Genomic DNA, 25486 nt, shown 5'->3' with positions numbered 1-25486 from the left:
AAGAGGAAGGGAAACTCAGTAAGAAGAGATAAGTACACACCCTAATAAATCAAAGGATATAATGAGTGCTACAGGGGGAAAGGAGAAGACATACTACGTATGGACAAAGAGTTTTATACCATTTATGATGTCAGCAATAAACTGCACATCACAGGCAGGGATAAAAAACACAAAATGAAAATTACGGTTAAAGCAGCAGGAAAGTACTTACATATTAGCAGCTTATCAGTAGAACAACTCCATGCTTTTTCAAGTGAGGAAAACACTGAACTGTAAATAGAATGGTACTAAGTATTTACTGTTTACTGTCTAATACGGCGGTTCTCAACCCGTGGTCCAATTACCGCACAGTTGCAGGGCTACTAGGATGATCCGAGAAATGGAAAACCTGTCTTATGGAAGGAGACTGAAAGAGCTTGGCTTTAACCAAAAGAAGGCTGAGGGGGAATATGATTGCTCTTTATAAATATATCAGAGGGATAAATATTAGGGAGGGGGAGGAATTATTTAAGCTTAGTACCAATGTGGACACAAGAACAAATGGATATAAACTGGACACTAGGAAGTTTAGACTTGAAATTAGATGAAGGTTTCTAACCATTAGAGGAGTGAAAGTTCTGAACAGCCTTCCAAGGGACTTTGGGGCAAAAGACATATCTGGCTTCAAGACTAAGCTGATAAGTTTAGGGAGGGATGGTATGATGGGATAGTCTAATTTGGCAATTAATTGATCTTTGATTATTAGCAGGTAAATGGGCCACATGGTTTGTGATGGATGTTGATGGATGGGGATCTGATTACTACAGAAAATTCTTTCCTGGTGCTGTTGGGAGTCTTGCCCACATGCTCAGGGTTTAACTGATCGCCATATTTGGGGTCGGGAGGACTTTTCCTCCAGGGAAATTGCAAAGACCTGGAGGTTTTTGCCTTCCTCTGCAGCGTGGGTACCGGGTCACTTGCTGTAGGATTCTCTGCTCCTTGAGGTCTTAAACCATGATTTGAGGACTTCAGTAACTCAGACATAGTTAGGGGTCTGTACAGGAGTGGGTGAGTGAGATTCCGTGGCCTGCGTTGGGCAGGAGGTCAGACTAGGTGATCATAATGGTCCCTTCTGATCTTAAGTCTATGAGTCTATGAGTATATGAGCTGTGTGCTAAAGGCTGCCAACGTGCCAGGGTCACCAGGTTCCCGGCTGCCTGGCGCAGAGAGGTCAGGGCTGCCAGCCTGTCCTGCATGGTGGGACTCCGGGGTCAGGGCTGCTGGCTGGAGGGTCTGGGGCAGCTGTGTGACGGGGGTCTGGTGTCAGAGCAACTGCCGGCCCCACACAGCGGGGGTCCAGGGCTCCCAGCCCCATGAGCTTCAAGATCCAGGTCCAGGGCAGCTGGCCCGCTGTGTGTGACAGGGTCCGGTGCTGCCAGCTGGCCCCATGAGTTCCAGGGGCGGGGCCAGCTGCGCGGTGGAGGTTGGGCAGCTGGCCGGCCCCACAGGATAGCCAGCTGGCCCTACTGGGTCTGGGGTCAGACTCACAATGTGTAATAAGTAGTGAGGCGGGCATTACACAATGTGTAATAAGTAGTGAGGCGGGCAGCCAGCTGGCCCCATGCAGCGAGGGTCTGGGGTCAGACTCACAATGTGTAATAAGTTGAGAACCACTGATCTAATAGCACATGGACACGAACTAAAGAAAAACATCCTTCGTAAAGATATTAAACCTGATATCATTTGAATATAAGAAACATGGTTCACAGGGAAAAATAGATTTTAGAATACCAGGGTATGGCATCTATAGACAAGAAAGAGAAGTTGGAAGGGGTAGGGGTGTTTGTACAGTCACTAAGTAAAACCTAAATTATTTTGAAATTTAATATAGAGTATAATGTTTTCATGATTCCAAAGCAGAATAAATCTGCATATTTGAGACTATATAATATATGAAACCCCCATGGAAAACTGGAGATTTAAGGATTTGAGAGAGACAGTTGAAGATACCACAGGCCTATATATTATATGTGGAGACCTAAACAGCCATAACAAATTATGGGGAAGTGGAAAAAAACGATAAGAATGGCAAATATCCAGATCAATTCATTGATGAAAATAATTTAGTAATACTGAATGACGGTACCCCAACTCCATTTAATGCAGCCAATGGAAATCTCTCCTGTCTAGATCTTCGAATTGTGTCAAGTAGTATAGCAAGCAAATGCCTCTGGCAAGTCAATAAAGAGGAGGGAATGGGAAGTATTTATAATTTATCAAGGTAAAGGCAATGTTGAGGATGGAGGAAGGCCCCCAACTTGGAATATCAAAAAAATCAAACTGAGAGCAAATGTAGCAAAAATATTATTGAACAATGTATAAGTGATAACACTGAGGACTTTAGTAGCAATATACCTAAGGGAATTACAACAGCAGCGAAGTTAGCAATACGTAAGATATTAAGTCACCCTAAAGGTAGAAACCATGTACAATGGTGGAATGAGGAATGTAAAAAAGCAACTGAAGAAAGGAACAAGGCATATAAGGAAGCAAAAAATACAGTGAATAGTGAGGCTTTAACGAAATATAAGAGAAAGGCAATTGTGAGAAGTAGGGGAAAGAAAGCTGGAGAAAGTACAGTGGGAAAATAAATAAAGATCCTAAACATCAGGCAGATTAGGAAAATGAATAGAATACGGAGTAAGGGCAATTCTGTACCAGGCCTCATTGTAGAAGGCCAAGGGACAAAAAGCTCGAACGAAGGAAAGCAGAAGCTACAGCAGAAATATTCCACAATGTTAGTAATGATGAAAATCAGATCTAGAAATCTGTGTGATGGGGAAAAATTGTTAAAGAGAATCACGAAAACGGGAAGAGGTGGGAAGGAGATGAGAATACAGTATTAAACACAAACTTCTGTATGAGGGAACTTCAAAAAGCTATTGGTAAAAGCAGTAACTCTGCACCAGGCAAGGATGGTGCATGGAACGAAATGTTAAAACACCTGAATGAAGGAAGTCTGAAAATACCACTAAAACCATACAACAGTGTGTGGGGAACAGGTGAGCTACCAACAGAGATGAAACATGTGGTTGCAGTCCCAGCATGGAAACCAGGGAAACTGCAAAAGAGACCTCATATGTACAGGCCAATTGCCCTTACATCATGTATGGGTAAAGCCATGGCAAGAACGGTGAATGAACAATTAACAACATATCTAGAAAAAAAGGACTTATAGACAATGTGCAAACTGGGTTCAGGACGGGAAGGAATACATTTGATCACATACTAAGGGCTGGTCTACAATAGTAGGGGAATCAGTCTAAGATATGCGACTTCAGCTACGCTATTTGCGTAGCTGAAGTCAAAGTATCTTAGTTTGACTTCCCTGGCCATCCTCACGGCGGCAAGTCGAATGCATGGCTCCTCCATCGATTCCGCTTACTCCTCCTTCTGAGGTGGAGTACAGGTGTCAATTAAGGGATCGATTTATCGCATCTAGACAAGATATGATAAATCGATCCCCGATAGATTGATTACTATCCGCTGATCCGACGGGTAGTGTAGACATGGCCTAAGTGTAGAGAGGAAGGCACAAAAAAGTCTGAGAAAAAGAGTAAATGATAGTAGCTTTCCTAGATATTGAAAAAGCATATGACATATTATGGAGAGAGGGCTTATTGCGTACAATATCATCCACTGGCATAAAAGGAAAAATATATAGGAGGATAAAGGATTTCTTAAGTAAAAAAACTATGCAGATCAGAGTAGGAAAAGCCTACTGTAGCATATGTACACAATCATAAATGGCAGTCTGCAGGGGAGTGTTATCAGCTGTATCTTACTCAATGTAATGATAAACAATCTCCCCAAAAGGATGAGTGCAGGAATAGGTACATCCTGGTTTTCAGATGATCATGCCATATGAGCTAAAAACTGAAACCAAGAAATAGGAGAGAAACAAATTAATGAAGCACTTAGGAAAAATGCCAAATGGGGAAATGTGGGGCTTTGAATTTTCAATTCTCAAAATGAAAGGAATGATATTCACTAAAAAGAAAATTAAAAAGATTAATTGTCTCTGTATGGACAGCAAATAGGTATAATTAAAAGCTATAAATTCCTGGATGTGACATTTGATAGGAAGCTAACAAGGAAGGATCATATTGAAAATAGTGTAGATAAATGTAAAGGTAAACAACTTATTTTAAAGTATTTCTGGACCCACCCGAGAAGCACAAAAGCAAGCAATGGTAATGCATTATAGAGCGTTAACAAGACCAAATACTGAGTACCAATGCCAAGCATTTATTTCGGCATCACAAACAATCTAAAGAAAGCTAGACGCAATCCAAGCTCATACATTATGCATTACATGTGGTGCCTTCATCACAACACTATTGTGTACAATACAGAGAGCTGCTGGTGAAGTGCCTGTAACGTTAAGATTGACATTATTGAACTTAAGCATTTGGGCAAAAGTTATAGCAAACAGGGAAGATGAAAACCCTAAACAAATAAATGCAGAATGCTGGGAATTCAGCGGACAACATAGGGGTGGGAGGGAGAACCCAAAAATGCCTCATGTCAACAGGACTGAACTGTGTACAAAAGAATGAAGAGAAAAGAAAGACCTAAAAGAAATTACCACATATAGCTATTGGAAAATGCATTATGCGTGGAAAATCAAACTCCTTATATAAATGAACTATAAACTATAAGGGGAATAAGAGAGCTAAATATAGTAAATTTAGCAAATCGATGTATGTGGTAAATGGGGCAAACATTGCCAAATATTTACAGATGCGGAAAAAAGAAGGAGAGTGGGGATAGCATTCTCCATCCCAACATTTGGAAGAAAGAAAGGCATGAGATTTAGCAACTGCATTAATTAACTATGCAAAACAAAGTAGCATAGAACTTCACTGCTAGGAACAAAGTATCTTTGCTTAGAGGCACTCTCCCTGCTGAACCCTGGACATACCATCGAATAGCTGTGCAATATTGTTGCCTCTTAATGGCAGAAGACCAGATCCTCAGCTGGTGTAAAGCAACATAGTTCCAGTGACTTCTACCAGCGCTATGCCAATTTACACCATCCGAGGACCTGCCCATAGTTCGAGCTGAACATACCTTCCTCATCACCATTGCCAGTGGCCATCATCCTCATAAGGGCTACACAATACAGAAGTGAAATATAGTTTTCAGCAACACCAAAAATACAGTCCCTGGGACTTTCACACAGAGAAGACACTGGTGTGAGTTAGCTAATCCTGAGTGTACTCATTTGCAAGCTGTGTTCACGCTATGTGACCAGGTAGGCTTGCGTTTCTGAACAAAGGCCTCTATTCCTTCCCGTCCATCTTTCAAGGTCAGATTGTCCACCATGACCTGGGAGGTCATTTTGTAGGCAGCATCAAGGTCCAGTGCCATCTGTTTGTAAAAGGTGGCTTTCCCCAGTGCCACAACAGATCGGCTGGTTTCACATATCTTGCGTGCAATTTTCATAGTCTCCTCTTCCAGTTTGTCTTCTGGTACCACTCTGCTGAGAAGTCCATGCAGCAATGCATCGTGGGCAGAAATAGGCTCTCCTGTGAACAGCATCTCTAATGCAACCTGGACAGAAAAAATAAATCAAACTGAGCCAGTTCAACTTGCTCTGGTTTACGTCAGCAGTTAAAATGGAGACATAAGACCCAATCTTGTTCACCCCTGAAGTCACTGGCAAAATTCTCATGGGCTTCAATGGGAGCAGGGTTGAATCCAGAGGCAAAAATGTTTCAAAAGTGCCCACAGATTTTAGGTGCCAACTTGAGTCACCTGATCCTGATACCGAGAAGTGCTGAACCCCCAAGATTCCAACTGAGGCCAAGGGGAGGCGTGGGCACTTAGCATTTTCTAAAACACAGGCCCATCTTGGTGCTTTAAATTGGGCACACAAAAAGTAAAATAGAATAAAAATGAAGGCATGCCAAATCAGTGGGTAGTTTTTGAAAATGTTGGCCTTAGTTTTAGTTTTGTGTGTGTTTTTAATTAGACTCCTGGTTGCTCATGTTAGATCATGGCTACATCTATTTCTGTATCCTGCTTCCTGCAGTGACCTGTGTCTGATGCTTGAGAGGGAAAAAATCCATAATATACTTGGCTAATTGTACAGTGCTAAATATGGGAAGAAAATTGCCTTACTGACCATAGGAGCAATCAGCTGATATCATGAATCATGAGGTCTAACTACCTTTGTTATCGTCTTTGCTTCAGTAGCTAGAAATAGAAGCATCTCAGACACACTTCATTTGATAAGATGTAAATGCAGAAGTTCTAACAGTTGCAACAATGATGCTTTTTAATCTGATATGGGAGCACCTGCACATTAAAAAAATACAGCGACACATATTTGTACATGGAATTGTACAATCAGAAATATTGGAAGGATGATCCAGGAGCAGCTGTAGTGTCAAACCATCTAACTCACTCAGTAGAAAATGGACTAGATTTCAAGATGATGGCATCAAAGCCAGGTAATTAACGGTTAAGGACCCCTTCCTGCAATCTGACCTGCACAGGAGGACCCTTGCAGTTGAGCAGATCCCCACTGAAAAGCTTCTTCCCAGATGGATACAGTATGAGGACTGGCACCTGAGGTTGCATGACCCAAACAAGGCTTTGTGAAGTGCATCGTATTCCTTATGTAGTGAGTGAGGTCCATACTCACAGTCATCAGGAAAGAAATGGGGAGGAGATAAAGGAGGGCCACAGATGCTATTTAAAAAAGAGCTAAGCAGATCATGCTGGCATTGAAATGTCAGTGCTTGGCAGGAATGGATACCTAATGGGATTGGTATCCTGCACTTGGAGGGGTCTCTCAGCAGGGGGAAGCATCATTGTCTAAAGGAAAGAATTTATTGGCAGGTGGGAGAAGAGCTACTGTGCTAATCTGCTGCTGCTGTGGGAACCTGCTGCTTGGGATCTGGGAGGTAGAAGAGCTGGCTGTCCTGGAATACAGGTCATGTCTACACTATTCTTGGACTTCCCAGCCCCCCTCAGACCAATGTTTTTTTCCAAAGTTGCTTTTGGCAGTGGAATGTTTTTCACTACAAAGTGCTGAGTGAAGAAGGTGCATGGATCGGAGCTAGAGCATGTAAATACGGGGTCTACTTTCAGGCAGCAGAGAGAACAGTTCTCTCTTGAACACAGCCTACCTTTCTAGAAAGGGCTCTTCCCACGGCCACAGCTGGTGTGGAGCAGAACAGCCCGATGTTGACTCCAGGTGTAGCAAACCTGGATTTCTCACTCGCTACTGCAATGTCACAGCTTGCCACCAGCTGGCAGCCTGCTGCCGTAGCCAAGCCATTTACCTTGGCAATCACTGGTACAGGGAGTTTTTGGAGCAGAGTCATGACCTGTATGTGCAAAAGGAAGTGGTCAGAGGTCACGGATGCGTAGGTGCAACATGTTCCCATAATCCAGGACTTGAAGATGTTATTACAGATACAATAATTATCTTCACTGATTATTATCCGTAATATGGTAGCACGGTGTCCCATTGTGCTGGGTGCTGAATGAACATACAATAAAAGACAGTCTCTACCCCCAAAGAGTATGACACAGAGCTGGGGGTCAGGACACTTTTGTGGTACTGATCCTGTTTGTATAATGATACTTACCCATGTTTGAGCTCTGCAGATAAAAAGTGCTATTTACCTGTTCAGTGTTACCATGATTACTTAGATAAACAACCCACATCAGCACAATGTGACCAGATGACAAATTTCAGCTGGTTTCTTCACTCTCTTTTGGGGGGAGGAAATCACTTCAGCGTAATCATATTTTACACTCCTTGGCTGAAATCTCCAAATTCAGTTTTGCATTAGCTCTACCTTTATCTCAGTTCTTGTGTTATTGTGTTCAGCACTTCTGAGACATGGAACCAGGCAAGGAATCCGTTTGGGTACAGTAATCACATCTGCAGGTACTTTCTTCAAAACATCTTTTTAAAGAAAAATACCGGATTTGTTTTCTTGTGTTTAAACACATCAGCAGAGCTAGTTTCTACTCCAAGATGTATCAGAGTTTTGTATGGGATAATAATACGTAGCTTCTAAACAGTGCTTTTCATCAATAGATTTCAAAATGTATTCCAAAGGAATTCAGTATTATCCCCATTTTACAGATGGAAACACTCAGGCAGAGATGAAGTGATCTGCCCAAGGGCATGCAGCAGGCCACTAGCAGAGCCAGGACTATAACTAATGACACCTGAGCCCCTGGTCCAGTGCTCTATTCATCAGATCACACTGCATTGGGTATGTTACTTAACTTCCTTGGTTTCCCCACATGTAAGATGTAGCTATTTACCAATCAGACTTCTCTGCCACATAGGGATAAAGAGAGGTTTGATTAGTGCTTTTCAATCTCTTTAAGATCCTCAGATAGATGTGGCTACAGAAGTGCAAGATATTCCCGTTAGAAAAAAAGATCATATCTTATTTATTTTAGTCCCAGGCATTTCATTTCCTCTTGAACCTTCTTTATCATTTTCATGGTCCCAGGAATATTTATTTGAAGCATAGTGCATTATTTGTTCCTTACACTCATGGCTAACTTATTACACTCATCATAGACTAAGGCCCTGATTCTGTATAAGACTTATGCACTGACTTAGCTTTTTACACTATAAATAGTCTGCTAATCCTCCTATATTTTTCTCTATTAAATCAAAGCCTACCTTGCTACATCATGAACCTCAAAGAATGAAATATTTGAGCCATTCTATTCCAATCCGCCTGCTGATTACAGCTGGAACTGCCGATAACTGAAATTAATTATACACACAGGACAGTTTAATTTCCTTTGGTGTTAAAGTGGAGAAAATTGCCAACTCTTGATTCCACTCTATATGACAGTAGATCAAGTTTTATGTTGATCTTCTCTTTTCCATGAACCAGGGGCTGTTGCTCAGTTACCCATGGACAGCATGGCAGGACATTGCTCAGATGCGGGTTAGGCACAAGCTTGTATGAATAACACATGACTATCTTCAACTGGGGTAAACGTAGCTGGCCCTGATTCAATGGGTGCACTATACTAAACAGCTGAGGGGGCACTGGCCACCTGCAGCAGCCTCTTCCTTCCTAGCACTGCAACCTTAATCCCAGCCCGGTGCTGAGGGGAGGCCCTGAGAGGCAGGGGCTGGAGAGCGAGACCATCCCCTCACTCACCCTGAAGCAGCTGCTCCTGTTCTGCGGAGCTGAGGCTGGCTCCTCACTCTGGGTGTTGAAATCTTGCATATAGGCAGGGGTGGCAGCTTATATGGGCTCGAGGTGCTCAAGCACCAGGAATATTCAAGGCTGGGGGCTGTGCTCCACCCATATTTGGAGCTGGGTTTCTCCCCGCCCCCGCCTCGGAGCTTCCCTGCCTGAGGCTACGTCTTCACTACCCGCCGTATCAGCGGGTAGCAATCGATTGCTCGGGGATCGATATATCGCGTCTCTTCTAGACGTGGATATATCGATCCCAAACGCGCTTATATCAATTCCGGAACTCCACCAACCCGAACGGAGTTGCAGAATCGACAGGGGGAGCCGCAGACATCGATCCCGCGCCGTGAGGACGGTGAGTAATTCGATCTTAGATACTTCGACTTCAGCTACGTTATTCACGTAGCTGAAGTTGCGTAGCTGAGATCGATTTTCCCCCGTAGTGTAGACCAGCCCTGAAAGAAAACAGCCAGTGTCTCTCTCCTTTGTTTGTGCTGCTTTTGCCTAAGGCTATAGAAATCAGTGGCAGACAGCCTCTTGGAGCACGGGAGGAGGGGAAGAGGGAGAGAGGAGGGGGAAGGAGGCACACATATGCTTGGGAGCTCTCTCCTCTGCCCCGCTGGCACCCAGGGGCAACAGCAGGGGTGGGGAGGCCACACATGATGGCAACCCCCCGCCCCGGTACCCATCATAGGGGAGGGGAGTGGGCTTTCTGGACCTGAGAGAGTTCCTAGGAGCATGTGCAGTGACCGTGGTTCAGAGTGAGTGTGCCATAGGTGGGGGGGAGAGGGGAGAGGAGGGGTCCCTCCCCTGGAGCTTGCTTCTGCCAGTAAGGAGAGGGGAGAGTCCTCTCTGGCCCTAGCCCTGGGGCAGCCTGTCTGCATCCCAAGTTCCGTATCCCCAGCCCTGCGCCACCCCAGAGCCTGCGCCCCCAGCACCCCAACCCTGAGCACCCTCCTGCACTGTGAACCCCTCTTCCCCAGCCCCATCCCAGAGCCCTCACTTGAGGGGAAAAACGTGCAACTTAAATTTGGTGGTCAGTTTGGAGTATCATTGTGTTTAGCACAATACTTGATTATTTTACACCCTTTAAAGTATACAGGTTACAAAGTGGGAATGTTCTTAATGTTTTCTCTGAACTACTGGGTGTGGTGCCCAGTTTCCCCCTATGCATTTCTCCAGGATCTAGATGGATGGGATAAGGCTGTGTGATTGTTGATAGAGCCCAGAGTCGCCAGTGTCAATGCTGTCTGCCACAGAGAATGGGTTGAAACCCTGGTTCCGGGCCAATCTGTATGGCCCTTGGCCGCTCTCCCTGCAAGGTGCCAACACTGAAGGTGTTTGGAGAACAAAGAGATCAGGTGGCCTCTCTAATGCCTGGACAAAAAGAACAAAGGCCAGAGGAGAGAGTGTTCAGTTCCTGTGTGGACTTTCCGGGAAGCGCATGGTGTTGGAAAGGGGATGCTGGGATGCTTTGGAACTACTCTCATACAAAGCCAGTCAGGACTCTGGGGAGACTCCTCTCTCTGAAAGCAATACTAGTCCTCCAGGGCAAGAACCTTCTACACCTTCCTCGGTCTGACCTCGGGAGCATTCAGCATGCCTCATTTTCCACACTGAGCCGCATTTCCGCAGCGAGTGTGCCCAGGCAGGTTCCTGGGGCACCAGATCTGTCCCCTGCAACCACAACTCTGCAGCAGTCAGACGTGACTTCTCAGCCAGCCGGTAAAACAGAAGGTTTATTTAGATGACAGGATCACAGGTCTAAAACAAAGCTGTAGTTACAGAAAACAGGACCCCTCAGTCAGGTCCATCTTGGGAGGGTGGGAAGCCTAGAGCCCAAAGTTCTGGGGGTTGTCTCCCAATTTCCACCAGCCAGCTCCAAACTGAACACTCCTCTCTAAGCCTTTGGCCCAGGTCATACACTGCGACTTTAATGGGTTAATGGCCGATATACCGATTTAACGCTGGTATCCGTTCACACGCGACGTCGTCATTAATATCGAGTTAAACGGCTCCTTAAATCGATTTCGGAATCCTCCCAAACGAGAGAAGTAAGCGCTAATTCGATAGTGATAACTCGGATTAGGGTTCATGTGACGGAAAATCGACGTTATTGGCCTCCGGGCGGCTCCCAGAGTGCAGCACTGACCGCTCTGGACAGCAATCTGAACTCGGATGCAGCGGGCAGGTAAACAGGAAAAGCCCCGCGAACTTTTGAATTACATTTCCTGCTTGCCAGCGTTGGAGCTCTGATCAGCACGGCTGGCGATGCAGTTTTGAAATCGAAAAAGAGCTCCAGCATAGACCGTACGGGAGATACTAGGTCTGATCGCTGTATGGGGAGAACAAATCTGTTGTATCCAGCTCCGTTACAGAACACGAAATGCCAAAGCGTTTGAATAAAAACTCCAGGTACACAGCGCTGTGTGACAAGCGTAACGGGAAGCCAGAGACTCAAATGGACGCTCATGAAGGGAGGGAGGGGTACTGAGGACTCCAGCTATCCACAGTCCACAGCAGTCTTACTGAAAATTATTTTGCATTCTTGCTGAGCTCCAATGTCTGTAGGTTCAAAACAGTGTCTGGCGTGGTTCAGGGAACAGCTCCTCAGTTTATTTCCCCCCACCACCACGTGAAAAAAAAAAGGGAAAGATTGCTGTGCTATGGCGTTTGCTCAATGCACTCCGCGAAAAAGGCGCCAAAAGTTGTCTGCTGCCTTCACAAAGGGAGGGGTGAGGCTGTACCCAGCACCACCCGGGCAGTGTTTTTCTGCCCCATCAGGCACTGTGCTCTCAATCACGGAAGTGGGAACTATGGGAATAGCTGAGGAACACGCTACCCACAGTGCACCGCTCCTGAAATCGATGGTAGCTTTGGACCATGGATCGCAAACAATCGATTTGACTACTCACCTGGGATCCCCATTCTGTGGACGCGCTAAACCGATTTTATTAGACATCTGTTTTGTAATATTCGTTTAAGCTAATCGAAATAATCCGTGCAGTGTAGACGTACCCTTTGTCGTCTCTTCTGGGTTCTTCTGATCTCTTTGTCCAACACCTTCAGTTGGCACCTTGCAGGCGAAACTGAGGCATTCTCAGACCATCACGACCAGTATTTCCTTCAGCCATAACATAAACAGTTAAGAAATTCGCACTTCTGTCACAAACAGAGTGCACATACAAATAAATTAGCGGGCAGATAAATTTGAAAGCAGGGCAAGGTGCTACTTACGACGGATTTGCTCACCACTTTTAGATAGCCCTGGAGGCATTTCCTCGCAATCTTGTGGTGCCGACACATTGTAGCTATCATATTTTATAGGAGTCAGCATTTTTCATATTGGGGATAGGGGGTGGGGACTCCAAACATTTTTGGGCACCAACACAAAAATTAAACAAACTTGCTGCCTATGCACATAAGGTCCACAGCGCCTACTCAGGGTCAGACTGGTTGCCTCCCATCACATTTTCCTGATTTTGCACCCTTTTAGTTTCCTGATTTACTGCTGGTGCAACTGAACCCATGAACCCAACCTCAAGCCACCCCCGTCTTCAACTGAAAGGAGAAAAAAATCAGACTTAAATTAAACATTTATCTTACTAATACAAAACAGGCATATCCATGGGTGTTATCAGTATGTCTAATGGTACCTGGCACTTACACAGCAACTTTCTCTGAGGTTCGCAGAGCTTTTAACAAATATCAGTAAATTGACCATTTGTCCCTGTTGGTTTCAGCAGATCAACTAGGTTTTGGAATAGGACAATGGATCCTAATTGATGCAAGGTAGGAGTATTATGCCTATGAAAGAGATAAGGAATTGATCCATATTTGTGCAGAGTGCAAGACTCATGCAGTGATGATACATGGATCAAATATTAAAAAGACTTAAAGGAACATGCAACAATTATACCTAGTTTAGCGTATTTGCACATTGCAGATACAAGCCTTTACTCATGCATAATCCTTCGACTTTTGTTTGAATTTGGAAAATGATGAGAGGAAATAACTTATCCAAGATCAGCGAGTAAATCAGTGGCAGAGTCAGGAACTGGAGTCAGGAGTCTAGAGCGCCAAGCTCTGCTCTAACCACTAGACCACCACATTCTCTCCCTTCTTAAACTTTTTTCATTGCTCCATTTAGCTCCTCACTGTAATAGTGGATTCACTGAAACGCCAACACCTCTTTATTGGCATTAATGCAAAACCACCACCCTAGCTTACCTCAGCGCAGGTCTCAAATACTTCAATATGGTGCTTAGTGTCCTGTTCGCTAGACAATTCCTTTAAATCATGGCCAGCAGAAAATACAGGTCCTTCTGCTGCAAAGCATGCAATAAAATGAAGAGAAAAACTTTAAATGTCACTGATCTGAATGAATCTAGCATCTTGGGCTGATGACAATGCAGAATGTAATAAGTCCTATATGGCCGAAGTAGAGATACTCAAAAAATGAGGGGAGGGGGGCACTTTGCAAAAACATCACAAAATGTTGGCTCCTGTTTTTTAGATCAAGATTTCAAATGCCATTGTACATACTGCTGTAGAGCATTTAGTCACACAAGCCCCATTGACTCTAACGGGCATCGTAAGGACACATCTGTAGAGGAAGCCTATGAGCTTTCATTTTCAGCTTCCCTTTGCCTCCCATTGTAAGTACCAGTGACATGCAACCAGTGATCTCACATCACTTGCTACTGAGCACGTCTTGTGTAACTTAGTGCAGGCCATGACAACTGGTCATCTAGGAGAGGCACAAAATGGCAGACACAATAAGAATTTACATGCACATAGCTCAAAAATATTTCATCCCAAAGTCATCCAAGGCACCTTAGAATCTTAAATTGATATACAAGCCATACAAAGGGATCTCTTAAGCTGCTGAAATGCAGCCACCTGTGGGGTGAAAACATGACAATTTCTTAATTGTACAGTAGCACTGTAGATTGGTTCAAGGCAGGAGGTACCTGCCAGGGCTGGCTCCAGGTTTTCTGCCGCTGCAAGCGGCGAGAAAAGAAGAAAAAGAAGAAGAAAAAAAAAGGCGTCGATTGGCGGCACTTTGGCAGCAGCTCAAAGAGGAAGAGAGAGACTGAGGCCTGGTCTACACTACACTGTTAAACTGATTTAAACAGTGTTAAATCGATTTAACGCTGCACCCGTCCACACTACACTGCTCTTTATATCGATTTAAAGGGCTCTTTAAATCGATTTCTGTACTCCTACAAAACGAGAGGAGTAACGCTAAAATCGATATTACTATATTGGATTAGGGTTAGTGTGGACGCAAATCGACGTTATTGGCCTCATTATTTTACAGTAGCTACCCACAGTGCACCGCTCCAGAAATCGACGCTAGCCTCGGACCATGGACGCACACCACCGAATTAATGTGCCTAGTGTGGACATGCACAATCGACTTTATAATATCTGTTTTATAAGATCGGTTTAAGCTAATTCGAATTCATCCTGTAGTGTAGACGTAGCCTGAGAGACCTGCTGCTGAATTCCCGCCAGAGCCCTGGACATGCTGCCCTAATAGCGAACAGAGTGCCACCCCTTTGTATTGGCCGCCTCAAGCGCCTGCTTCCTTAGCTGGTGCCTGGAGCCGGCCCTGGTACCTGCATCGTGACAAATCAAGACAGGCCACATGTTCACCTTATTAATATTACTGCTGTGTGTGAAATGCTACCTAGCAACTCAGGTCTCCTAGGAGAAATCCAGAGGGGAGTTAGTGCCGCTTCTTGCAGTAGTGACACCCCCTCCTCAGCTCAGAGAGACGATAGTATACCAAATGCACTGCTCCTGAGTGAGGGGGGCTGGGCAGCGCGGGAGGCAAGGGAAAAGTATAGTGGGGCTGGCTCTCTGTGTGAATGCTTTGTGATCGGCGAGGATCGAACCATGTATCTCTAAGGATCCTCAAGCTCTGTGAAGTCAGAAGGCTGCAGCCCCTCAAAAATAACGTCAAGTCACACCCACAGAATTTTTGAAATTCTTTCCTTCATCCTGTTGGCTTTTCCATGGAAGGGGGGTAGTATTTGGCCCCCTGTGTTTAGCAGTTTCCTCCCTCAGTCAATAGGAAGTGATGGGGTTTTACAGGGCTCAGCCCAGCTTCTCAGAGAACAACACAAAATAGTTATTCAGTGCAACATAAACAACAGTTCCTACCCAGTATGTGGGGGAGCTGCTCTGTTCTTAGGCTGATTAACACAGTTCTCTCCTGTTTACACAGCACTCAGCAGCCTCTGGTTAATATTTCACCCACGCTAAATAAAGATCAGGATTTTGGTGCCAGGTTGTTCAGGAGGGCAACAGACAAGAGCTGTCTTTTTTCTCAGATGGTTGTTGTGGGCAATGGTTGCTCCACTTTTAAAGCTTTCATCTGTTGAGTCCCACATGGCTCAGTTCTCTCTCACTCTCTTCTCTCCCCGGGATCCTTTAACTATATGATGTGGTTGGGAAGGCTGGTATAACGGCACAGACTGAAGTGCCAGCAGTATGCAGAATACATCCAAATATATATCCCCCTTTATGTCGAACACAAACAGTACCACCCCCTAGATCTCTCAATGCCTACTAGAAATCTGCACCTAGATGAATGCCGACTCCTGGCCACAGCAAGGTAATAGTGGTAGGAAGAAGGAAGTATCCTCTCTAGCGAGAGCATTTGCCCTCAGGGTAAGTTGGTCGGCAGTTTGGGGGTTCTTTAGAGTTTTTCACTGCTAATGGATACTTATGTAGCCAGGCACCAAAAAACATCCACGTCCATCTGCAAAGACTGTGTCCCATCCCTGTAGACAGACACAGCCCTGGCCATGCAGTTGTTCCCTTTGTGCCAGATTGTTGTAACTAATTATGTCTGGGAAAAAGCCACACACATGCCCTTAAAAAGCTCCTATTTATACAAAACACAGTAGCCTATGGGCCACTCCATTGCTAGGTCATGAAAAACCATCCCACAGGAGTTGGCCTGAGAACACTTCCTCTTCCGTATCAGCTGCATTCCACTAGAACAATGAAACTGGAGTAGAGCTGGTTGAAAGTTCTCATTAAAAAAAAAATTTAAACAAAAAATACCCCCCAAAGTAAATATTTTGAATATTTCACAAAATTTTTACTTTTTTAATTTTGAAAAATCAGTATAACATTTCAAAAAATTGGTCACTTTTCCCGTTTGTTTCACCCTCTGTTCTGTGGAGAATCCAAGGGCAGCTCATGAGTGTACAGGAGCCAGAATTTTCACAGGGGGTGCACCTAGATGATGAAACTCATTACAGCAAGCGATAAAAAGTACCATGGACTTTCAAAGCTAACTGAAAACTCATCTCTCTGACCTGCCTTTCCCTCAGTAGGCCCTTCAGCCACAGAGATATATGCACAATCCAACTCTCACTCTCATGCGCACAAAATTAAAAAGAACTATAAACGCATCAAGCTATTGCTCCTATAGGGCAGAAAAGAAAAAAAAGATCGTTTATTGTTTTTTTTTCTATTTTATATGCTCTGGAAGTGCTCAGATATTACTGTTTTATTCAGTTCTTATACTGTGCCCATCAACTTTACCTATAGTGATAGGGGTTATATGAGTATCAAGAAGCGACATAATCAGATTCGGCTCTTATATAATGCTGGTCACTTTTAGATCACTATCATGCTTGTCAGCTTTCCTTTTACAAATAGGGAAACTGAGGAACGGTGAAGTTTGGAGACTTGTGCAAGAGTACAAAGGCGGCTAGTGATAGACCTGGGAATAGAATCCACGTCTCCTGAGTCCCAATATTGTGTCCTAGCCACTGAACTTCTGAACAACATGTTGTGGCATTGATCACAATATCAACATTAAGCACATGAGCCTCTGGAATTGCCACTGAAATCAGTGGGAGTTGTGGGAGCTCAACATCTCTGAACAGTAAACTCCTACCAAAAAAAGACATAGATACTATTAGCCCAAGAGCTCTAAGTGTTCTGTAACTATAACAAAGCTAAAAAATAATAAAAAAAAAAAAAAAAAAAAAAGGAATTTTCTTTAACCCGATGGTCATTGTAACCTAGGTTTTATTCTGTTAAAAAAAATCCCTATATATAAAATAGATTTTTTTTAAAAAAGAAAAGTAACAATTGGACTTATGAATCCTTAAAAATATATTGTAGTAACGGTCCAAAATGCTGCAGCTTACAAGAGGGTTTCTGCAGTGTTTGTCACTAGTGTAGATTTGTATTTTTACTGAGTGAAGAAAAGTTTAGTTATTACTATCATCAGTACTTATTATTGCACTTACAGGGTAGGGCCAGACCCTGCATGGATTTATGCATACGCTTAGCTTCACACAGTGTGGGTAATACTCTCTCAGGTCACTTTGATGGTATTACTCACAGTGTGTAAAATTAAGCGTACATGTAGGACTTCTGATTTTAGGTCTTAACCAATAAACACGATATAATAAAAAATAAAAAAAATAGTGTTTATCAAATAAACCCTGGAAATGGTTACTTGTATTTAAGGACTTGTCTACACAGAGCAGTAATGCAGACTATGAGGGGGTGATTTCTAAAGCACACTAATGTGTTGCGCGTTAACTGGTCTGTGCAGACCCTGCTGGTGGGCACTAAAGACTTCCTAGTGTGCTTTAGCATAGTGTGGTTCGAAAGAGTACTAGACTGATGTACACCGGGGAACATTATGAAGAGTTGCTCATTACAGTGTATACAAAGAGAAAACTCCAACATCCCTGATTTTTGGACTCATCGATTTTAAGGCCAAAAGGGACCATCGTGATCATGTAGTCTGACCTCCAGCACATTGCAGGCCACAGAATATCACCCCCCCGCATTCCTGTAATATGCCCATAACCTCTGGCTGAGTTACTGAAGTCTTTAAATCAAGATTTGAGAACTACAAGTTACAGAGAATCCACCATTTACACTCATTCAAACCAGTACATGACCTGTGACCCACGCTGCAAAGGAAGGTGGAAAACCCACAGGGTCTCTGCCAATCTGTCCTGGGGAAAAATTCCTTCTGACTCCAAATATGGTGACCAGTTAGCCCTCAGCGTATGGGTGAGACCCACTAGTCAAAAACCTGGGAAAGAATTCTCTGTAGTAACTCAAAGCCCTCCCCATCTACTATCCCATCACCAGCCATTGGAGATATGGGTCATATACCCTCATCATACCATGCCCTTCATAAGCTTATCAAGCTCAGTCTTGAAACAAGTTAGATTTTTTGCCCCCACTGCTCCCCTGGAAGACTGTTCCATCTACAGCTACATAAAATTTAAAAATTGCTAAAAATAACCCCCTAAAAATGAAATTAATAAGCCCTGAAAAATAGAAACCCTACATACATGTAAGTCTTTGCTGGATCCCCAGATCTGTAATGACGTTCATCGAAAACACCTAACGAAGTTTGGGTAGGTATTGTTCCAATTTTACACCTAGGTAAACAAAGGCTCTAACTCTGCAAATTTGGAATTGACAGTGAACCAAAACATCCATTATTTGCCCAGCTCTAACACTGTCCAAACCACCACTAGGTATATGGCATTGTAGAACACAGCAGTTAACCCATCTTTCTTCCCAACCTTTATTTCCCCCTGAGGTCAAGGAATTACCTGAAATGATGATGACTCTGAGAGCCTGGCTTTCGATATCATGCAAAATATCATCACGGAGACACTTCAGCATAGAAAGTGACAGAGCATTTCTTTTCTTAGGGTTATTCAAGATAATGTGTCTGTAAAGATTTTAATAACAAATTGATCATGATCCAGTCAAACAAAATAGAATCTCTGCGACTGTTTCTGGAATCAAAGCTTTGGTCAAAATAAGGCTGGGCACTTGAAAGTTGTTATTTTATTTAATATTATTTATTTGTATTGCAGTAGAGCCAAGAGACCTACCTCATCAGTGCTCAGGACCCCATTGTGCTAGGCACTGTACAATCATGTAACAAAAAGACTGTCCCTCTGCTAAAGAATTTACAGCGGAATCTGGTTTTAAACTTGCCAGCAGAAAGCATTTCTTGACAACTTGGTTGCCTGATGGGAGGCTATCAGATATGGACTGGTTACAGAGCTTACTTATACATACCAGATGTGTTCATCATTAGATCCTTGGGAGGCCACCTCTTGGGAACAGACAAAAGTCATGTTTATGCTATGATTACTTCTCTCCCATGGTGGCAACGGGTAAGGGCATGACAATTTCATAAAGTGAAGGCAGGAGCCCTTTCTCCACACCCCCAAAAATACAAAATTTAATTTAAAAATTTCAAGCCACACACTTTGTGGGACTAAGAAGGCACAGTTATGTCCTGTACCTCATTGTGTCTGTTTAGGGCCCAATCCAGCACACACTTAAGATCAGACATAACTCTTGTGACTTTGAATAATCCCATTTAGGTCAACAGGACTACACTTGATGGGAATAAGCATGGGAGCCTTGGGCAATGGGGCTCCAGGAAGCCACAGGGGTCTGTTCATACAGAAGCAACTGCAGGATCTAGCCCTGGGGTTCTCAGGACAAATTTTTTGGTGGCCACACTCGCTGATAACCGCTCTCATATTTTTTCCTATAATATTTGGTTAGCTTTAGTAAAAACAAATAAATATGCACATACGCATGTCCAGTTATTGTAATATATTTATTGCTAGCTAGTCAGTCTGCTGTGAAAGCGATACTATACAAATATCACTTTTCACAGCAGATGTACTCAACCCTGGCAAGCCTGGGACAAATTAAACACTGGATGGGGCAGGGACAGGGAAGGCAGCGGGGGTTAGGGGCGATGGGGGTGGTAGGTGGGTGGCCGCGAGAGGCAACAGGGGGCTGGAGCCTGAAGCCCCATGGCTGTGCAGTCAGAGCCCAGGCTGGAGCCCAAAGCCCCGTGGCCAGAACCTGCTATCCCAACACACCAGGGCTGAAGCCCAAAGCCTGAGCCCCACCACTCCTGGCAAGGTGGGGAACTCACCACCTGCTCCTCCAGTGTTGTGCCCCAGGTGTCTCTTGAGGGGGACAGGGCTCAACCCCTGTTGGCAGATCCAGCAACCAACACACAGGTGGTGCCTCCAGAAGCACCCAGGAGGTGCCACTACTTTGCCACTTCTCCCTTACATCACAGCACAGGAGGGTGTGGCTGCAAGAAAAGCCCCTGGTGGCTGCATTTGAGAAACACTGACTTTTGAGAAACACTGACAGCGCTTTAACTTGGATTGTGTAGTCATGGCAGAGCTCTGGGAGAGAGCTCTCCCAGGACCCTAAAAAGACCACCTCCATGAGAGGTGTATTTCACAGCACTCGTGCACTGTTTACACTAGCACTTTACAGCGCTGAAACTTGCTGTGCTCAGGGGGTGTTTTTTCACACCCCTGAGCGGGAAAGTTGCAGCACCGTAAATTGCCGGTGTAGACAAGCCCTTTGATTGGTAAATCTCTGTGGTGGGAGGCTCCTGGCTCTTCATAGGTCAGACAGCTCCATGCACACCATGGACAGTATATTCAGGATTTTCTATACCACAAGGAAAATTTAGAAGTGAAAATGTGCTGTCAAAATTATTAAGCCTGGGACTGAACAGAGTAACAGACACATGGGAAGGCCCCACCTCTGCTCCTGTAAACTATTTTATGTCCTTATTTTTAAAAGCACTTTTAAAAAATGATTCCCCTTGGTTTTGATTGTCATACTGGCCTTGAACAGTACCCCATCCACCTTTCAGTTACACTCACTCATTGCATAGCCAAATCTATGCAGGCCCCCACAAAAGCTGGCTTTGTCCCATTAAATCACTGACACCAGAAATCCAGAGTTACGAAGATTAACTGCACAGAAAACTCTGTCTGCATGTCAGGGAAATCCATCAGCATTTCAACCCCTTTTGCTATTACGGGCGAGTCGGGGGTGGGGTATAGTGCGTGACACGCCCCTCGTGTTGGGGTCTGGGTTGAATACACAATCCCACAACAGGAGTGCCCCATGAGGGCACTGGGGAGAGTGGGGACTACTCCGAAGTCCCAGCGCTGGTCGGTTCTGTTTGACCCTTTGCTCAGGAGCTCTCATGGGTGCAGCGCGGCCTCACCTGATGCCATCCTGCTGCCGAGTGCTGGTGAGTTTCTCCAGCTGCGGCTGCTGCCCAGATCCAGCTGTGGCGCCGCTGCTGAACCCAGAAGCAACGGAGCAGCGCAGGATCCGGGAGGGCTTCAGCCTCCACAGTCTCAGGCTCGCAGCCATTGCTGTTGGGAGGAGCAGTTGCTGTGCAATTGCTGGCGCCTTTCTGGCTCTCTGCTGACCCCTAGGCTGGCGGGGCTGTGCAGGGAAACGAGCCGGGGAAACGCTGCTCCTCCGCCCGGTCACCCGCACCAGGCTGCTCCCTCTGCCTGCACAGAGAGCGGGGGCTATTGTGCTCGCCTCTGCTCTACAGGCTCTCGCAGCCTGGTGCCGCCGTGCCCTGCCACTCCGTGCAAAGCCATCGCCATTCTGACTCGGCAGCACTCACTGTGCACAGGTGTACGTGACAATGCAGTAGAGCAGCACAATGGTGAACCGGACCTAATGATTCCTTCCAGCCCCAGCCACTGGTGTGATGCTGTTATGCAGGCTCCCAAAGCACCAGTGACCTTAATATGCCCAGTACAGCAGGGGAGTTGTCAAACTGGGGGTTAAGACCCCTCAGTGGGTCATGACGTTATTATGTGGGGGGGCCGCGAGCTCTCAGCCTCCACCCCAAACCCTGTTTTGCCTCCAATATTTATAATGGTGGTAAAAAGTGGTTTTAATTTATAAGGGGCGGGGGTTGCACTCAGAGGCTTGCTGTGTGAAAGGGGTCACCAGTACAAATTTTGAGAATCACTGCAGTATGGGATTTGGAACCATTTTTCTGCAGATGCTTAATGTGTCAGGGAGGATGTTGCTCAGGTCACTCTTCATCAGTGGGCAGCATTCACGCAGAAGGAATTACTCTTCCCTCTTTAGAATAGAGTTCTGCAGTTCTTTTTACCCTCAGCAAAACTGCTGGATCTGTGACATTCTGATTTTATGGGAGCTGGGGATTTAGGTCTAAGTCTGCATCAGTAAATTGTCTTAAACGGCCTTTTGATAACGGGCAATGATCGGTTTTGGGGCTGATGTTGATCATCCTGAACCAGTGGGGAAGAAATACTAATTTCTGAAAATTTTGTCTTAATTTGCAGATTGGAGTAATATTGTCTGTCTCTAGCACCATCTAGCTGAAGTTCTGAAGGAACTTTAAACATCTTAATTAAGACTCACAGCCACTTTGTGAGGCAGCTACTCAGCAGTCTGATTATTTATTCTGCTTGTACAGAGGGGGAAACTGAAGCATGGAGATGCAGTGGCTTTCTAGAGATCACATGATTTGATAGCAGAATAGGGAATAGAAGAAAATCAGAAGTCTTGCCCCCCAGTTTTCTGTGCACTAGCCAAAGACCAGGATCCAATAAAGCAGGAATGGGCAAACTTTTTGGCCCAAGGGCCATATCTGGATATGGAAATTGTATGGAGGGCCATGAATCCTCACAAAAATGCGGGCTGGGGTGCGGGAGGGGGTGAGGGCTCTGGGGTGGGGCTGGAAATTAGGAGTCCAGAGTGTGGAAAGGGCTCCGGGTTGGGGCTGGAGGTTGGGGTGCAGGTGTGTGTGTGAGGGCTCTGGCTGGGCGTGCAGGCTCTGGGGTGGGGATGGGGAGTTGGGGGTGCAGGAGGGTGCTCTAGGCTGGGACTGAGGAATTCGGAGGGCTAAAGGGGGATCAGGACTGGGGCAGGAGGTGGGGGCATGAGAGGCGGTCAGAGGTGCAGGCTCCGGGTGGCACTTACCTCAATCAGCTCCTGGAAGCAGCGGCATGTCCTCCCTCCGTCTCTTATGTGGAGGCATGACCAGGTGTCTCCACACACTGCTCCGTCCGCAGGTGCCACTCCTGAGCTCCCATTGGCCATGGTTCCCAGCCAATGGGAGCTGCGAGGGCAGTGTGTGGAGCCCCCTGGCTGTCCCTATGCGTAGGAGCCTGAGGGGGGACATGCTGTTGCTTCCAGGAGTCGTGTGGAGCCATGGCATGTGCGGAGCAAGCCCCCAACTCCACTCCCTGACTGGAGCACCGGAGCGGGACAAGCCCCTGACCCTGCTCCCTGGCGGAAGCTCGAGGGCCATATTAAAACATCTGAAGGGCCGGATGCGGCCCCCAGGCTGTAGTTTGCCCATCCTTGCCATAAAGAGTCACTTATGAAAAGAATAAGACTTGAAAGAGAAAAATGATGGTGCTCAAGTTAAGGAGTGTGGAAGGGACCAAATAACCTCACTGCTCCTATGACATAGAATTGAGTAGATCAAACCCAATGGGTTGCATTGGTACGCTAGCCGATTTATTACAATAGTTATCATTGCTCCTTCCATTCAAAGAGCTCAAAGACGTTAATTGTTACTACATTCCTGTGCGCTGTAGATTCAATAAATCCCCGTTTTACCGAGGGGGACATTCAAAGTTCAGAGATAGAAGTTAAGTAACTTTCCTAAGCGTACCCAGCAAGTCAGTGACAGAGCCAGAGGTAAAATGCAGATTTCCTGACTCAGAGTACCGTGTTTATAATACTCTCCTGAAATGCCCTGGCAGAGCTGGAGGGTGATGGAGTAGGGGTCTGCAATAGTCTTCACCCACATCACTCCCTGCTAAACTTCATGGGGAGGAGTGTTGGAGCTGGTGGGCTTCTAGCACCTTTCTTAGAAGGGTGACACAAAAAGCAGAGAATCATCACTTCCAATTCAGCAGAATGCACACAGTAGTGCCAACTCCAAAGGTTCAAAAATCATGAGTCAGACCCCGCAAAATCCTGAGATTAAAAAAACATTACACTGTGGTTTTTGGCCTGTCCTTAGATTGTTGAGCGCTCTCTGCTCATCCCCAATGTGTGTATGACAATCGGTGCTGCCCACCCTCCCATATTTATTGGGTGAAGTGATTTGCAGGAGCTCTCACCCTCACATCCGCTGAGCACCCCAGGCCCCAGATCATCAATTCTGTCCCCTGCCCCCACAACTTCCCTTCTGATCCTCCCAGGATTCTTCACCCCCTTTCCAGGCCTTGGGGAGCTACAGCAGGGTCCTCTCTCCCACTTCCAGGTTCGGGGGGACAGCTCCAGGGGCTCTTCATCCCCCCGTTCTCAGACCACAGGAGGGGAGGTGGGAGTGGAGGTGCCCTGAGATGCTGGACTTTCTGCTCCCTCCTTCCCCCTCCCCTCAGCTTGCTTCCTTCAGCAGCTCTGATTGGCTTCTTTAACCCAGATGGTGGGCACTGGGGGGAAAACAGCCCATTAAAGGAGGTGCCCCCCCAGGCAGGGCTGAAATACTCTATAAAAAAAAAAGGGCTGGAGCTTCTAGCCTCATTGCCAGGGAGTCAGCCCTGACTGAAATCTCACTGCTGGTGGAAAAATTGCTTCCTGCACTGGGGAGTCCAGAGATCCCGACATTATAGGGACTAAAACTTCAGGCAGTATGGTAGGAAGTGGCCCAGGGAGATGGAGTGAGTGGTATCTCCTACCTGTGTAAGGCCAATGTGTTGCCACTGGATCCCCCGCTGACCCAGTGTCGGACCACTCCACCACTGTTAGGGCCTTGGGTTGGGACCCAGTGGAGTCAAGTGGGCCTGGGTCCCCCTACCCTGGCAGCCACCCCCCACTTTGGTGGCGGCCCCTGGATCTGACTCCTGGGCCACACAGCCCTGCTTTCAAGGGCTGCCATATGGACCCCGGTTCCTAGGCTGCCGCTTTGACTCTGGCCATTGAGCCATACTGTCTTGAGTCCCAGAATGGTCTAGTAGAATGTAACCGTGGTGTCACCACATCCACAATCCACCTCAAAGGGGGATGCAGTGTGCATAAATCACCACAGGCAGGCAGCAAACAAGGCACTGCTGATCAGCTGGGAAAGATGCTATTGTACACAGAGCACACTGGCATTATGCATTCCTGTCAAGGTTTTTCCCCACTTTGAACTTTAGAGTTCAAAAGTGGGTACTCTGCATATCACTTTTTAATGCTTATGTACTAGCTTATAATTGTTACCTGCTCACCAACCAGAAGTCGTTGTCTGTCATACTTCTGTTCGCCACCAAAACCTTCCCTGTGGGAACCCCAAGACCCAACCCTCCTTGGTCTTAAAAACAAGGAGAATTTAACCAACCGCCCCTCCTTTTCCCCCCCAGACTCTCCCGTGCCCTGGTTTCCTTGAGATGCTTTACACAGAT

General features: G+C 45.7%; 1 protein-coding gene across 2 annotated transcripts; it reads right to left on the bottom strand.

The window, feature by feature from the left end:
* Nucleotides 1–4267: 4267 nt before the first annotated feature.
* On the bottom strand, nucleotides 4268–21583 carry ECHDC3 (enoyl-CoA hydratase domain containing 3). Of its 2 annotated transcripts, none has more exons than XM_075064246.1 (5): nucleotides 21316–21583; nucleotides 18854–18975; nucleotides 13467–13561; nucleotides 7179–7379; nucleotides 4268–5595 (listed from the first exon to the last, which is right to left on the bottom strand). In XM_075064246.1, exons 1-5 carry the CDS (start codon nucleotides 21465–21467, stop codon nucleotides 5263–5265), a joined length of 903 nt encoding a protein of 300 aa, XP_074920347.1. In that variant the 5' UTR covers nucleotides 21468–21583; the 3' UTR covers nucleotides 4268–5262. The 2 variants fall into 2 exon arrangements, with proteins under 2 accessions (XP_074920347.1, XP_032639979.1); XM_032784088.2 differs by having other exon boundaries at nucleotides 13467–13564; nucleotides 21316–21582.
* Nucleotides 21584–25486: the final 3903 nt, after the last annotated feature.

This window comes from Chelonoidis abingdonii, chromosome 1 (genome assembly GCF_003597395.2).
Source record: "Chelonoidis abingdonii isolate Lonesome George chromosome 1, CheloAbing_2.0, whole genome shotgun sequence".
Lineage (NCBI taxonomy): Eukaryota > Metazoa > Chordata > Testudines > Testudinidae > Chelonoidis > Chelonoidis abingdonii.
Note: the sequence above shows the minus strand (reverse complement) of the source record. Positions and strands in the feature narration are given on the sequence as shown.

Bases quoted from the DNA above. Each gene is read 5' to 3' on its own strand.
- ECHDC3 (XM_032784088.2), bottom strand. From the start codon at position 21,467: ATGGCTGCGAGCCTGAGACTGTGGAGGCTGAAGCCCTCCCGGATCCTG. The intron at 13,565-18,853 runs GTAATTCCTTGA...CATGCTTTGCAG, and splicing joins CAGAGTCATCATCATTTCAG to CAGAAGGACCTGTATTTTCT. The intron at 5,596-7,178 runs GTAGGCTGTGTT...TTTTCTGTCCAG, and splicing joins GAAGAGCCCTTTCTAGAAAG to GTTGCATTAGAGATGCTGTT.